Here is a 14,287-nt window from a genome sequence, read left to right as displayed (position 1 = left end):
TGTGCATATACCATATAACACAAGATCAGGGCCATAAATATGTTATCTGAATGACTTCTTCTCTGTCGTAGACAGGAAAAAAGTTCTGAACAGTAAAAATTTACAGGGGCAAATTAAATTAACAAGTAGGAAGAACCTTAAAAGGTATCCAAAGCAATATGGAGAATGATAACTAAAAGGGACAAACATTAACCTCAACTTCTATTTAATCTTTATATGATTCTCTCTTTGTATTTTTTTTGTATGAATAGGTATACTGAGTTAGACGTGAGTCAGCTAATGACTGAGATCTTCACCTTTAAATCTAACTTGTCAGATAATTTGAAAACTTTATAGAGCTAAAAGAATTGGTAGCAGAAAACACACTATTTTTCCTATAGTCTGGTTTCAATTTGTGATGAGCACTGTATATTTGTCAATACATTCACTTAGTCACTCAATCAAGCCTTATAAACATGTTATTTAGCCTTACAGATATCGTATAACCAGATAATTACTGTTCTTTCTATCAGTCTACTGTTTTGTGCTTTTTATTATATATCCAAGACCTCGAAAACCTGTAGTATGGTAAATTTTATTGGCCGCGTTTCAAAAATGGTCCATCTAGCATTGCTTTTTCGGATAAGAATAGAATATCAGTTCATGTTCATATTTTGAAAGAGAAAATCTGCTATTCAGCTTCTAAAAGTCATCTTATCTCGTTCCATTTCCATTTTCCAATATACAACGGTTCTTAGTAATTTTGTGGTGTTTTGACATGTGTGTGTAAAAGGTATAATTTTGTGTTTTTTTATTTTATCACTAATGTTGAATGTTTTTTATTTTATTGTAGCTAGCATGTCAGAAGACTCAGGTACTAACTCAAGTATCCACTCAAGTTCTTTTGGCTTAACTGACTCAAGTTGCGGCTCAACTGTTTGTATTGCAAATAAGTTCACTGAACTGCTCAAGAAAGAGGGAAAGATTGGTAAAAATTTAGATTACGTAAATTTCTTTAATATGGTGAATAACTGAAAACAAAATGCTTTCTACTCTAGGTTCGGGTGGTTTTGGATCAGTTTACCGATGTTCACATATTTTGGAAGAGAAGGAGTACGCTGTTAAAAGAATTAAGTTGAAGAACAATAAAAAGGAATTTGAGTGGTACTTGAGAGAAGTGCGAGCAATGTCGTCATTGGAACATAAAAATGTGGTACGATACTATCAGGTACGTAAAAGAGTTTGATATAACAAATTTATATACACGATTAGACACATAATTAGATGCTCATGCTCGCATTTTTATGTATGTATATATGTATGTATGCATGTATGTAATAAAAAAATCAAATCAAATAAGTAGCTTTTGTAATGAATTTCTCATTTATATACTTCTTTTGGGTCTGAAGTCATGGACTGATTTATGCTGGGATGGATTCTCTTCTTCGTCTAATGGAAGTGATGAAAGTAGTGACAATGAGGGTCAAAGTGATGAAAGTAGTGACAATGAGGGTCAAAGTGATGAAAGTAGTGACAATGAGGGTCAAAGTGACGTAAGCTTTTCTTTTTGCGCTAAATATGAGTCACATCAATTGTTTCTGCCCTCGTTAATGTACATCTACTAATTGATTTTCTTTGATGTCTAGTTATTTCTATTCATTCAGATGGAGTATTGTCCAAGGTCCGGTTTCAAGATTTTAGTTTTACATTTCTAAGATTATAAAACTTTGTCTGATTTTTGTTTATTTAATTGTAGGACTTTGAAGTCAGTATTGAAAATGAATCCGACAAACAACCAAGAAGCTCTGGGGTATTTACGGGGTTTGCTAGATGGTCTCGATTACATTCACAGATCTGGATACCTTCACAGAGATCTGACCAAGAAGAACATTTTCTTTGGAAAGGATAACAATATTAAAATAGGTGACTTTGGTCTAGGTAATTTTTTATTGCACTACTTTTTTTTTTTTGAAAGCCATGAAAATGTTATACTACTAGACACACGGTCTAGAAACGTAGAGTTATTACAGTACCGACCATTATATGGAATGCATCGGCATATAATACAAACCCAAGAGCATCTGCCAGACATTAGTTACCCTAAAGAACCCCAACAAGATTCAACAAAATTGACAGTTAAAACTGTCACTAGGCCGGCCATTTAAAACACAATAGATAGAATTATTATATAATTAAAGTAGATTAGATTTAAGTAGATACTAAAGCCAAAGATACCATATATATTATATGATGCAAACTGTCAGTTCAAATACGTTTCAGCAGACCCCGACCCTGCAAAAAACTCAAACCAATTCTTTATCCTCCAAAATTACCAACTTCTTCAATGTCCACCCCTGCAACTAGATCGCCTTCCCTTACTGATAAAATTTGAGGATCTATAAGCCCCAAATATGCGCAAACACCATGAAGAGATCATATCGCTTCACCTGGAGCCCTCAACCGCTAATGAGTCTGTTTTGTCATTTAGAAGCCTTGATATTTTAACTACTTCAAAATTTAACCTTCCCACCAATTTCTCGAATCTGTCATCTAGTAACCATGACTTGTCATGCTTAAATTTCCTACCTTTGATAATATCTACGAACTCCAGACAATCCGTGTGGATTCTGACTTTAATTTTCACCCAAGCACTATAGTATAGAGTTTCCAGTAAAAAAAACCAAGGTTTCGTATTCACATGATAATACTGAAGCTGCTTTACACGGCCCTGAAAACATGAAAATAAGGTTCCCTAGGTTGTCATGAAGGTATGCTGCTACCTCTCTGTCATGACCATGTTTCCATGCAGCATCTGTAAATCCCATTAGAAGTGCATCCCCTTTCTGTAAGTCATCTTTTGTAGCTTTATTATGACATATAGCACTAGACCGACTGGATTGCTCTGCCATAAGTTTATTTGGTTTCTTTCCACCAAGTTACTCACTTCACACCAACTGTACGTCCTTTGTAAAATCAGATGTTCCAAACACCTTTGCGTGATTTTACTGCCTTCAAACACGTGCTGGTTTCTTGCTAACCAGACGGTCCACAGTGTTGCTGTAAAATTGCACCCCATGCCATTCTAACTCTTGGACTTTTTGATATTCTGAGCTTAGACCACATTGTTTCACTGGTTGCTTCGATATCCCACAAACTTTTGACAAACTCCCATAGCCATCTAGCAGTTACGCACTCCCAAAACAAATGTGTTTGTGTCTCTTCTGTAATTTTACACCAAAGGCAATCCTTCTGAAGGGAGTCTTCTTTTAATCTTCGATGTAGTAATGATGCCGTTGGCAAGGAGTTATTTAACATACTCCACAGAAAGAACTGCACTTTTGGGGGGATCTTGAGGCTCCATATCAGGTTGCAACCATTGTTAATGTTATATTGTCCACCTTTAAGGTCATTATAACATTAATTTACTGTGAATGCTTTGTTTGAGATGGACCAGATTTGCTGATCTTTCCGGGGGTGAGAATTGGACTTTGTTAATCTGGTTGAGCAATACAACAACTTTTTCCTTCTCCCAATGACGAAGGTTCCTGGACCAAACTTTTCTTCCCAATCTGCTGCTTTCCTCACTTGGTTTGCGACCTCTTTTAAAATGGCTTCTTTGGAATTACATAGAGAGAACAACTTTAGACATAATGTAGCAAGAGAACCTTCTTTTGTCCAATTGTACCACCAAAAACTTATGTCGGAACCATCACCAATAATCCATATGAAGTCTGCTCTGTCAAGCTTAATCTTTATACCATGCGTATGAGTTGAGGACAGAACACTAGATAAAATGTGTTAGGTGTTTTTTCTCTCAAAGCTTTCTGTAAAAGATGTTCCTTTCGAGATCGAGTACTTGTCTCTCAGCTATTTATTCTAATACTTATTCTCTTCATTGTACCATTTTCAAATCCACTTTAGTAGTAAAGCATCATTTTTTAATTCTAAATCAACAAAGCCTAGTCCACCTGATTTTTTCGGCTGAGTAATTTTCTTCCAATCAATCAAGTGCATCTCCTGGTCATCTTCTTTCGATCATCCAAGTTCCCCCAGAATTTTTTTTCCTGATTTGGTCAATCTTTTTACTTTTGCTGACAGGGACTCTAAACAAAGAAAACCAATACCTGGTTAAGCTATCAATTGTTGCCCTCAGCAGAATTGATTTTCCTGCCTTGTTTAGTACCTTTGATTTCCATCCTGCTAACTTATTTTGTATTTTCTTTATAAACGGTATCCAGAACACCCTTCTCTTTGGAGAAGTCCCTAAGGAGTACCTAAATAGACCATGGGCCAATTTCCTTAACTGCATCCTAGTATTGAAGCAAACTAAATGCTTAACTTCGTATTTGGCGAGCTTGAAAATAGGTTGCTTTTCTCGAAATTAATTTTCAGTCCTGTTAACAACTGAAAGCAATGCAGAATAGGTTTCACTCTTCTGAAAGCTGTTTTTATCACCTTTGGGCAACCATTGGTGAAAAAATTATGAGTTTTTATCACCTTTGGATAACCATTGTATTAATTTGAGTATTAATATAATGCAGCTAAAAAATTGGTTGGATCAGAGGATTATATGTACTGCTCACAATCTCCACATCCTACATCTATTAGAATTGGTCTCCATCGTGCTCCTGAGCTGTTAGAAAATGAGCCTTATACTCGAAAATCAGATATGTATGGTTTGGGTATCATTTTTCTGGAAATGCTGCTTTCTCCATTGGATACAGCACATGAGAGGATCAACATTATAGAGCAAATAAAGAAGGGCCAATATCCTGGTGAATGGGAGAACAAGTTTGAGACTGCTGTTTTGAAAAAGCTTTTAGCAGAGTCACCTGATGACCGCCCATATGCGGATGAGCTCATCCAATTCATAGGTAAAAACATGTGCAAGCTTTTTTGTTTATCAATGAATTTTTGATGTCATATCTAATACAGAGGCTTTTAAATACAAAACATATTAGAGTATGTATTTTCTACTTTTCGTTCCATCTAAAAAATCTAATACATCTTATTTTATGAATGTATTCAGATCATTGAGGAAGCAATCAAGAAAGTCGGAGGATGAATGTCTAGTACTTTTGATCTTATATAACAATAGTCTGGTACAGACCAAGTAGATATATACATGTTGTGCTTTCAACAGTATAGGGACTAAATTCTCTAACAAGTGCTTCGTTAAGTACATATTAAGTATTATGCTTTCAAGACTACAGGTGCTACCCACACTTTTTTTTTGTATGGATTTATTAGACTTGGTCATTTAATTTGCAGAGGCTCCACAAAATGTTTGAATCTGGACTCTTATGTTGTACTGTTCTAGGGGCAAATAATTTTAGAAAAATAGATATACATGTGGCAGCAACGGTCTGAATACAAGAATGTCTGTCCACATATATCTCTTATAACTTAAACGTTAACATTTCACTTTAAATGTGAAAAGTGATGTTTTTAATTTTAATTAGAATGTAAAATTTTGGCTAAATTTACTTAAAATTGGATTAGTTTGATAAATCTTGACTAAAAAAAATAAAATTCATATTATTAAACATTATATAAAAGTATAGAATACAAACACAAGAATAAAGAAATATGTGGTTATATAGAGAAAAAATAATTAAAAACAATATTACAAGAATACTTGAAATTTTGAAATAAAAGCAAATTTAAGGTTAAAATTTGGGGAACTTGAGGTTAATTGGCGCCAGGATTCTGTTCCTAGGACAGGGATGGCGAACATGGTCTACATTGACATATCTGACCCCCGTATCATTTAAAGTTGGCCTAGACCAAAATTCAGGAGATAGTCCATTTATATTTTTGTCCATTTCAGGTAAATTATCACATGGTTCTGGATCATCACCACATGTATCGGCAATGGAGACTTCTCCTGTGCTAGAACAAAGTAACCTGCACGCTTCAACAAATATTATTAGATAATTAGATATTATTAAGTAAACAGCAGCAAACAAATATTTTCAAATCTAATTATGCCATCGTGTTCTAGCATGGCTTTGTCCGGAGTAAGTTGTTCAGCTTATAGAGTTTTCCACACAATATTTTTAGAGATCAAATACATGCTATTTTCTCACACATTCCTAATTACTTGAGACGAGCCGCAAACATGTAAATGATAAAAAGAATACGAAATGCAACTGTGTAAGTAGAAGCAAATACGCAAATCAATTCATGAATATTAGCAATTAGAACGTGGTAATGAATCATATATGGCATGAGATGATAATTTTGCTTACTTGTGGGTTGTTGTCGGGATAAAATTATTCAATGGGACTGCACAGCTGACGTACATAAATATGGGATGAAAAAGACCCGGAACACACATCAAAGGACCAGCGCAATATGCCAAATAGAGGGTGCCGGTTTTTAGATAAAGTGCAAACATCAATCCACCAGTACCGATGAAGATAATATCATCTGTTGGATGCACTGCGTAGGGAGAAAGCCATGAAGTTCGGTCACGGTAAACGAGGAACTTTCTGACTATGTATGTTTCAAATTGATTAGTATTAAAGACATAGTTCAAGACCCAACTAGCCGCTTCTTCGTTCAGATGCCAGATGTAAAATTCGTTTGGTTCACGGTGAGCATAATAAAGATTTCCCCTGGATACCCCAATGCAACCTGGAACAGCTAGCTTATTTACAACTGGAAGCTCAATAACTTGAACAGTAACAGAGTCGATATCATTAAGATTGATGCTAACAAGCTTTTGTGAATTAAAAGAGAGTAACCTATACAGGACACCATCAAGATAGGCTGAATTCTTAACCAAACTGCACCCGAATAGGCTATTACTCCCATTCAGTTGAACAGTGCGGCGGACCCAAACTCCCGTTTCTGAAGAAAAAATATCAAAGTCCAAGCACAAAACATCTTCTTCAAAGAGAGGTAGGCGAACAATTTTGTAATGGGAGGATACCCAAGGATCAAAGGCAAGCATGGAAAAACGAGCTTTACACGGACGATGATCACACAACTTAGGGATTGAAATACATTGTTTAGTTGTAGGGTTACAAACATATAATCGACAAGTACGGGGCTTGATAAACAAAAGTAGGCCATTGCAGACATCAAGCAAGTCTCTAGAGTAATGCTTAAAGGGTAAAAGCGATGGAACTTTTCTCCCTATGAACCCCAGTTTTATATCATAATCGATATCCCAACCGCTGGCAGTAAAAATGAGCTTGAAACTGGAATACGCCAGCTTATAAAAGAACTCGTCAACTTTTTCTGGACGGGAAAAAGGCCCTACTTTTGGCAAATATTGATTTTTAAGTTGCGGGTTTGGTAAAATGAAGCGGCTAAAGAAGAAACCAACGGGACAAGCAATTGTAGTTTGTGACAACATATGCGGGACACAGGTAAACGTAATGAAATCATACAATCTCCGTGACAAAGACTTGCACTTGTATACATCTTTTTCAGGCAATCTACATAGAATATTAATTAGTAAATCTTGCAATAAATCAGAAAGAATGTCCATCTCCATAACAGTTAAGCACTTACCCCGCCGATATTGAAAAACCTCACCTTTTTAGTTGCAGCTATGAATTGATCAAGGTTAGCTGACGAACAATATATAGAGTCTTGCACTTTGCAATTGCGATTTATATATTGCAATTACCCTAATCTGATAGTGATTACGATTCATAGATGGACTAGATCAATGAAATTCGAATATGTTCCGGACTTGAATCAAAATCCTAACACTCATTGTAAATCTCTTTAAGATTTAACTAATCACCAAATTCTTGTTGTTTTCTTTCAGAAAGCTACCACATTGTGTAAAATCATTAAAAATCGATTTTTGTTAATTTTAGGCTCTAACTGTAGTCCCTCGTCCCAAACAAAACAAAATCATATTTTTTTAGAAAAATAAATTGATAGGTCCCTGAACTATTCGTGTTTTATGCGATAGGTCCCTGAACAAAAGATTCCGAAACCGGGTCCCTGAACTTTTCCAATTGTTTGCATCAAGTCATTCCGTTAAGTAGAATCTGACAGACGTCAGAATCTGTCAGTTCGTGCATACGTGGCATTCCAGGTGTTAACATGTCATCAGCTTAGTTGTAAATACTCACAGAGAGCTAAAAAACGAAAATTAAAATAAAACAAATCAGAAAAGAGCCGTTACCCAACTATTTCCATATCCCTATATATATACACACAACTATCTCTATATGTTGAATTAGGGTTAATAACATAAATTGGGAAAAAAAATTTGACAGGTCGACTAAGATGAAATCAAGCGGAAGTAGCAGCACAATGAAGTCGATGGTGGTTTCGAAAGCACCATTCGCTTGCAAATGCGGATTTGAATATCCGCTTTAGACGTCTCAAAAACCAAATAGTCGACGACGGAGATTTTTCGGTTGTCCACTTTACAAGGATAAAGATAAGTATTGTGGTTTTTTCCAGTGGTATGATGAAGATCATTCAGTTCTGGAAGCACAAAGTGAGTGCAAGGAATGCCACTTAATTCCCACCTTTTACAAGTGCATGTGCCTTGAACCATACTCACCACCCATTGACCCCCATCAATGTCTCTTACTTCACACCCATCACCACCAGCCCATGTTGATTTACAAAATCTAGTCCCTTCAATGCTATAATTTAGCTTTCTGACTATCCTAGGACATAAATCAGTTTCAACACCTAGCATCCAGTCTCTCTTTCTATAAATCCTCTCCCTGCAACATAATATCATCTAATAACTCTAAAATAGGCTTATACCTTGCCTCCACAATCCAACTATTAAAGCACTCTGATAAGTTATTATCTACCATATCACACTTTGTAATTGTATCAAAACAAGATCTACTCCAATATCTGGGCTCTGTCTTCAACAAATCATAGTGTGCAAGAAGAGATATACCTTTAATTTCATCAATGTGCATGTTGAACTCTTCAATAGTATGTGACTTGGCAGCCATCCAGAATAAATTTTTCAGAGCTGTTCCAGGGTGATATTTTTTCCAATTTGCATATATGTGCCTTGCACAACACCTATGTTCTGCCATTGGGAGGATGTTTTCTATGGCATGCTTCAATCCCTGCAAATAATTGTCATTACAGTGTCAATATACAGTACTTCATAAGATAATTAAAAAAAGTAAGTAAGCCAAGTGATTGTAATATACCTTATGCTGATCAGTCATTAAAGTATAGCCTGCTCCATTTTGCAGCTCTAGATCATCTCTAAGTAGTTTGATAAGCCATTCCCATGTTTCAGTGCATTCAACATCAACCACAGCCCATGCAATGGGAAACATTCCATTATTACCATCCCTTCCAATTACAGCTAAAATTTCCCCCTTAACAAAGCTTTTGAGAAAGCATCCATCTAATCCTATGATCTTTCTGCAACCATCTTTAAAACCATCTTTTAATGACTAGAAACAAATGTATATTCTTTTAAAAACTGAAATTTCATTCACTCTGTCAACACCTATTTAAACTGTTGTACCAGGATTTGATGTCATAAGCTCAGCACCATAGTCATATAACCTCATGTATTGCTTAGCAATCTCTCCCTCTACCTCAGACAATGCCTTTTTCTTGGCTTTCCAACACAAATTTTTGCTAGTTACTAGGCCATGCATCTCATGCACATGTTGCTGAATTTTTCTGAGTTTCCACTTTGGATTTGCTCTAACATTATTTCCAATCTTTCTGACTAACCAATCTGCTCTCACCAGTTTAGCTTGTACACAAGGATGCAACTATGTTCTTTTTTTGTAAGATTTAACTTGACCTGTCTCATCAATTTTACTTGCAAACAAATACCATGGATAATTTTCCCTGCACTTTGCTTGTAATCTTTGCAAGTCATTCTTTTTAAACCATATTTCCTTCTTCTGTTCAACCTTGTAATCAAGTACTGCATTCCTTAAAGTCTTGACATCTATAAATATCAATCCAACTTCAAATTCTATATTCTTCATAGGGGTTCTGACATTGAATGAAGGGTACACTCCCTTACACTTCTGGACTTTTTTCTTTTTGACCACAGATTAAGCCTCATTGTCACTACAGTCACTACTTTCTTTCCCCCCTATCTTGTATGAGTCAGAATCATACTCACTCTCCCATCCTTTGATCTCATCTGTCATTAATTCCTTCTTCTTATCTTTTACAGTTGTTTGATTTGTAAGAGTGCTTAAAGGAATTGTTAGATCATTCAAAGTACTTTGAGTAGGATTGATCTTATGAGCATATACTTTCTTCTTTCTCTGCATTACTTCATTCCGTTCCTCATCACAGTCACTAAGATTCACATTATAATCATCATCTTCACTATCTTCCTCTGCTTCACTCTCATCCACACTCTCTTCACTCCCACCATCACTCTCACTTTCTTTATTCTCCTCATCTTTTTCACGCTCTCCACCAATATCCTCTAATTTCTCATCTTTTTCACTCTCTCCACCAATGTCCTCTAATTTCTCATTTTTTTACTCAAATCTACCTCCTCATTATCACATGCATGGTCAACATACACATCTACTCTACCAGACCTAAGAGCATAAGCTTTCAATTCTTCTATACTAGTATCATTCCATAGCAATTTACAGTTAACATCATTAAACAAAGAACCCGTTTTGTGCCAGTAAATACCAAACCCTTTATAACCAAGATCAATTCAAACAAACTTTTGAAATATGGAAACATATAAGGCATTCAACTTCTGATTAAACACAAACTCAACCTTACCTCCTTTGTAGTACTTGAGACCACTCTTATGAACGAATTCACCTCCATGATGAATGTATAGCGTAACTTCGGCCTCCATATCTGTAAACGTAAAGATGAGAATGAATGTTAGCATCAACAATATTTGTAGATACCCAATATAGTTCACTTCTTATAAACCCTTATTACCTTTGATAAAACCCTAACCCCCTTTGTAATTGGAAAATAATTAAAGTATCGACTGAAAATGGAGATAAATACGTTTTAAAAGTCATGTGCTAGTCATGTGATGTATTTTTAAACTTTAATTTCAGTTTAATTACATTTTTTTATAATTTTCGTACAACTAAGCTGATGACATGTTAACACCTGTAATGCCACGTATGCACGAACTGACAGTTTCTGGCAGATTCTGACGTCTGTTAAATTCTACTTAACGGAAGGACTTGATGCAAACAATTGAAAAAGTTCAGGGACCCGGTTTGCAGAATCTTTTATTCAGGGACCTATCACATAAAACACGAATAGTTCAGGGACCTATCAATTTATTTTCCCTATTTTTTTTCAGAAATATAAATATTTCTATTGATAAAAATCAAGAATACAATTCGTAGGGACATAGTTTCCTTCATTAATCAAAGTATATCATCTAACCGAAAAGAAAGCAAGTGCTCCCGAAAACTTAGACAATATCGCTTTAATGTCCCATCAGTAACCCAAAACTAGGCCTCATTAAAACCCCTCAAGAGTAAAACCCAGTGGGAAAAAAACTCAGGAGGAGAAAAAGAGTACCCACTAATAATATATTATACAAAACTAAGAATAAAATAGTGTTTGATAGTTGCGCGGACAATCTCGCATATCTTTAACATTAACTTGTAATCCGAGAACTTGGTTGATAATTGAGTTTTAAATCTAATATGAGAACCCCCATTAAATCTCTTACCATCCTGAAAATAAAACCAAAGAGACAAAGAAAAATATTAAAAAATATTAAAAAATAATTAATAAAATTATAAAACAAAAACAAATATATAATAAATAATTATAACATAAAATCTAACCAAACTATTAGTTAGACACAAACAAGCCTACTAAATTGGCACAAAATAAGCCCACTAACTGGCACAAAACAAGCCTGATAAATTGACACAAAACAAGCCCAATAAATTAGCTCAAAACAAGCCTTATAATTGGCACAAGATTCCCTCTTAAAGGCCAAAATTCTGCTCTCAAATAGGCCACCCATAAAAGCCTTTAATCAATACACTCATTAAAATATCTATCAAATAATTAAATAGATTCTAGATTTGTAACTCCCTTTTTAATGAATACCAAAAATACTCCAACAATTATGACATCAGTAATTAAATTAAATGAGCAAAATCCGTTACATTAATGCACCCAAATACCCATAATCTTCTCCAACCTTCCACCACCGACAATCATGGCTCTTCCGGTGACATCACCGTCCGGCCTCCTACCGGTCAAATTCCGGCAAGCTTGAAACACAAATTTTCTTCCGCAGTTCTACTCACCATAGACCGATCTATCAATCTACCCACCTATTTTTCCAAATTCAACCCGAAATACTCCCCATTTTAAATATAAAAAAACACCCAAATACTAAACATCTTCAACCTCTAGACATTATCATCTTCTTCAACCTTTTATCACCTGCAGCCATGGCTGCCGCCAATCGTCACTGTCGTCCGGCTGCCGCTGACCATATTCCGGCAACCTCCTAAAACTCGATTTCTTCCTCGAAATACTACCTTAAATTCCCGCTCTATCTTTTCGCCCTAGCCATTTATCCAAAAATGAACCGGAATAATATTCCGATCTCTCTCCCCATTCGCCCCCTCTCTAATAGTAGTAGTAGTATTGTATACACACACAAGCACAAATTACACACACAATACCCAAACCCCAAACACCTATTTCACTACAATCCTCTACACCATCTCTCAATTCAAATGGATCAACTCTCCTGCGACAACGAAGGTGTGTGCCTCGTCTGCAAAACGGCGTCGTTTTCTAACAAAATTCTCACCTGTAGCACCTGTGTCACGCCCTAGCATATCTCGTGTCTGGCGATTGCAGCGCAATCGACAAAATCATAAATTAGATGTAATAAAAATGAATTCTATTGTCAAGTAGAATTCTAAATTTATATATTGAATCATAAATTAGATGTAATAAAAGTAAATATTATTATCAACTAGAATTCTAAATTTGTTGTATTGGTAAGAGATAGTGCAATGCAATATGTTGGATAAAAGTCCACTGTAACTCTGATATCACTTGTTGTGCTTGTTAAGGAGACCTTAACTTCATAGTAGTATTAATATTATGATATTGTCTGCTCTGAGCGGAGCCCGCACGAATTTATTTTTTGGAAACTCCCAAAAGTCTCGTGGCTGCTTCATATACTAGCAATTTGCCCATCTCACTAACGATATGGGACAATTACTACCAATTTCCCCTTCACACATCGACCTCGATACCTACCGAATCTGTTACCTCATTCTTTTTGACCAGACTTATGTTTCATATTGAAAGTCCACCTGACCATGGCTCTCCCAAGGCCCATACTGGAAGACCCATATGCCATTTTCTTTTCCATGAGGCCATACCAAGGTAGCCCATTTGCCATTTTCTATACCCATTCTGGGAGCCCATTAAGATTTTTATGAATCATTATAACCATATCTTTAGTAGCACTTGTTTGTTTGAGCTTACTGAACAAATTTACTCCATATTTGTATGATATTGTCCATTCTCACTACAAGAAAAAGGTGAATAAATATCTGACCGATGTCTAAACTATCATAGATATCATCCTGTGTAAATGCAATGTCTTTTATTTTAAAAGATATCGTTTAATTTAAAACCAATATCTTAAGTTTCCAAAAAAAATATAATTTACAAATACATTAATATGCACTTAATTTATTTAGGAGCTGTTTGGCAAAACAAGCCAAAACTAACACTTACATACTACTCCCTCTGTCCCGAAAACTATGAGCTGGTCAAATTTGCACCAAATTTAAGAAACTAATATTTGACTAACGATACTTCCATTATTACCCTAAAAATGTTGATGTAAATGTAAATAATGTTAAGTTGATTTGGCAAGTTGCTTTGGCGGCTCTATAAAATTAAAGTGAACTTGTGTGGCGGCAAATTTCCCACACTTTCTCAAATATTTCCCGCCATGTACAAGCTCATTTGGCCGTTTAATGTTCTAATATAACTAGATGCTTCTAACATTTCTTATCTGTACATCAACTAGAAATGTAAAACTATTCAAAATTTCTACACCAAACTCAGTTATGTAAATTACAAGTGTGTTCTTGATCATTAAAATGGTAAAGAGAAGATTGTCCGAAAATGAAAGACATGTGGTCTTTCAATTTTTATTGGAGAACATAATACGTGGAAAATTAAAAAGAGGCTTAATTCTTGAAGCAAGCAGGAAGTTCTGTTGTTCAACCAGCATCATAAAAATATTATGGCTTCAAGCTCAAGCAACTTTTATAAATGGACTACCAGCGGATATTTCATTAAATCTCAAAGGGAAAGTGGGAAGTAAAAG

The 14,287-nt window shown here is 35.4% G+C and overlaps 3 protein-coding genes across 4 annotated transcripts; 1 reads left to right on the top strand and 2 right to left on the bottom strand.

The window, feature by feature from the left end:
- The first annotated feature begins 1,659 nt into the window (after nt 1–1,659).
- On the top strand, nt 1,660–5,196 carry LOC141689319 (uncharacterized). The gene is made up of 3 exons (XM_074493578.1): nt 1,660–1,917; nt 4,521–4,853; nt 5,009–5,196. The coding sequence occupies exons 1-3, from the start codon at nt 1,758–1,760 to the stop codon at nt 5,014–5,016; spliced, it is 501 nt and encodes a 166-aa protein (XP_074349679.1). The 5' UTR covers nt 1,660–1,757; the 3' UTR covers nt 5,017–5,196.
- Nucleotides 5,197–5,576: 380 nt separating this feature from the next.
- Nucleotides 5,577–7,535, bottom strand: LOC141693490 (F-box protein At5g07610-like). 2 transcript variants are annotated; one of them, XM_074498603.1, is made up of 2 exons: nt 6,231–7,535; nt 5,577–5,893 (listed from the first exon to the last, which is right to left on the bottom strand). In XM_074498603.1, exons 1-2 carry the CDS (start codon nt 7,484–7,486, stop codon nt 5,872–5,874), a joined length of 1,278 nt encoding a protein of 425 aa, XP_074354704.1. In that variant the 5' UTR covers nt 7,487–7,535; the 3' UTR covers nt 5,577–5,871. The 2 variants fall into 2 exon arrangements, with proteins under 2 accessions (XP_074354704.1, XP_074354703.1); XM_074498602.1 differs by having other exon boundaries at nt 5,577–5,886.
- Nucleotides 7,536–8,230: 695 nt separating this feature from the next.
- On the bottom strand, nt 8,231–9,941 carry LOC141691079 (uncharacterized). Its single transcript, XM_074495824.1, has 5 exons — nt 9,770–9,941; nt 9,464–9,682; nt 9,138–9,379; nt 8,731–9,050; nt 8,231–8,687 (listed from the first exon to the last, which is right to left on the bottom strand). The coding sequence occupies exons 1-5, from the start codon at nt 9,939–9,941 to the stop codon at nt 8,231–8,233; spliced, it is 1,410 nt and encodes a 469-aa protein (XP_074351925.1).
- Between the last annotated feature and the right edge of the window lie 4,346 nt (nt 9,942–14,287).

The sequence above is a fragment of the Apium graveolens genome, chromosome 10 (genome assembly GCF_009905375.1).
Source record: "Apium graveolens cultivar Ventura chromosome 10, ASM990537v1, whole genome shotgun sequence".
In the NCBI taxonomy this organism is placed as follows: domain Eukaryota; kingdom Viridiplantae; phylum Streptophyta; class Magnoliopsida; order Apiales; family Apiaceae; genus Apium; species Apium graveolens.
The sequence above is the reverse complement of the archived record's forward strand: the minus strand, read 5'-3'. Positions and strand labels throughout refer to the sequence as shown.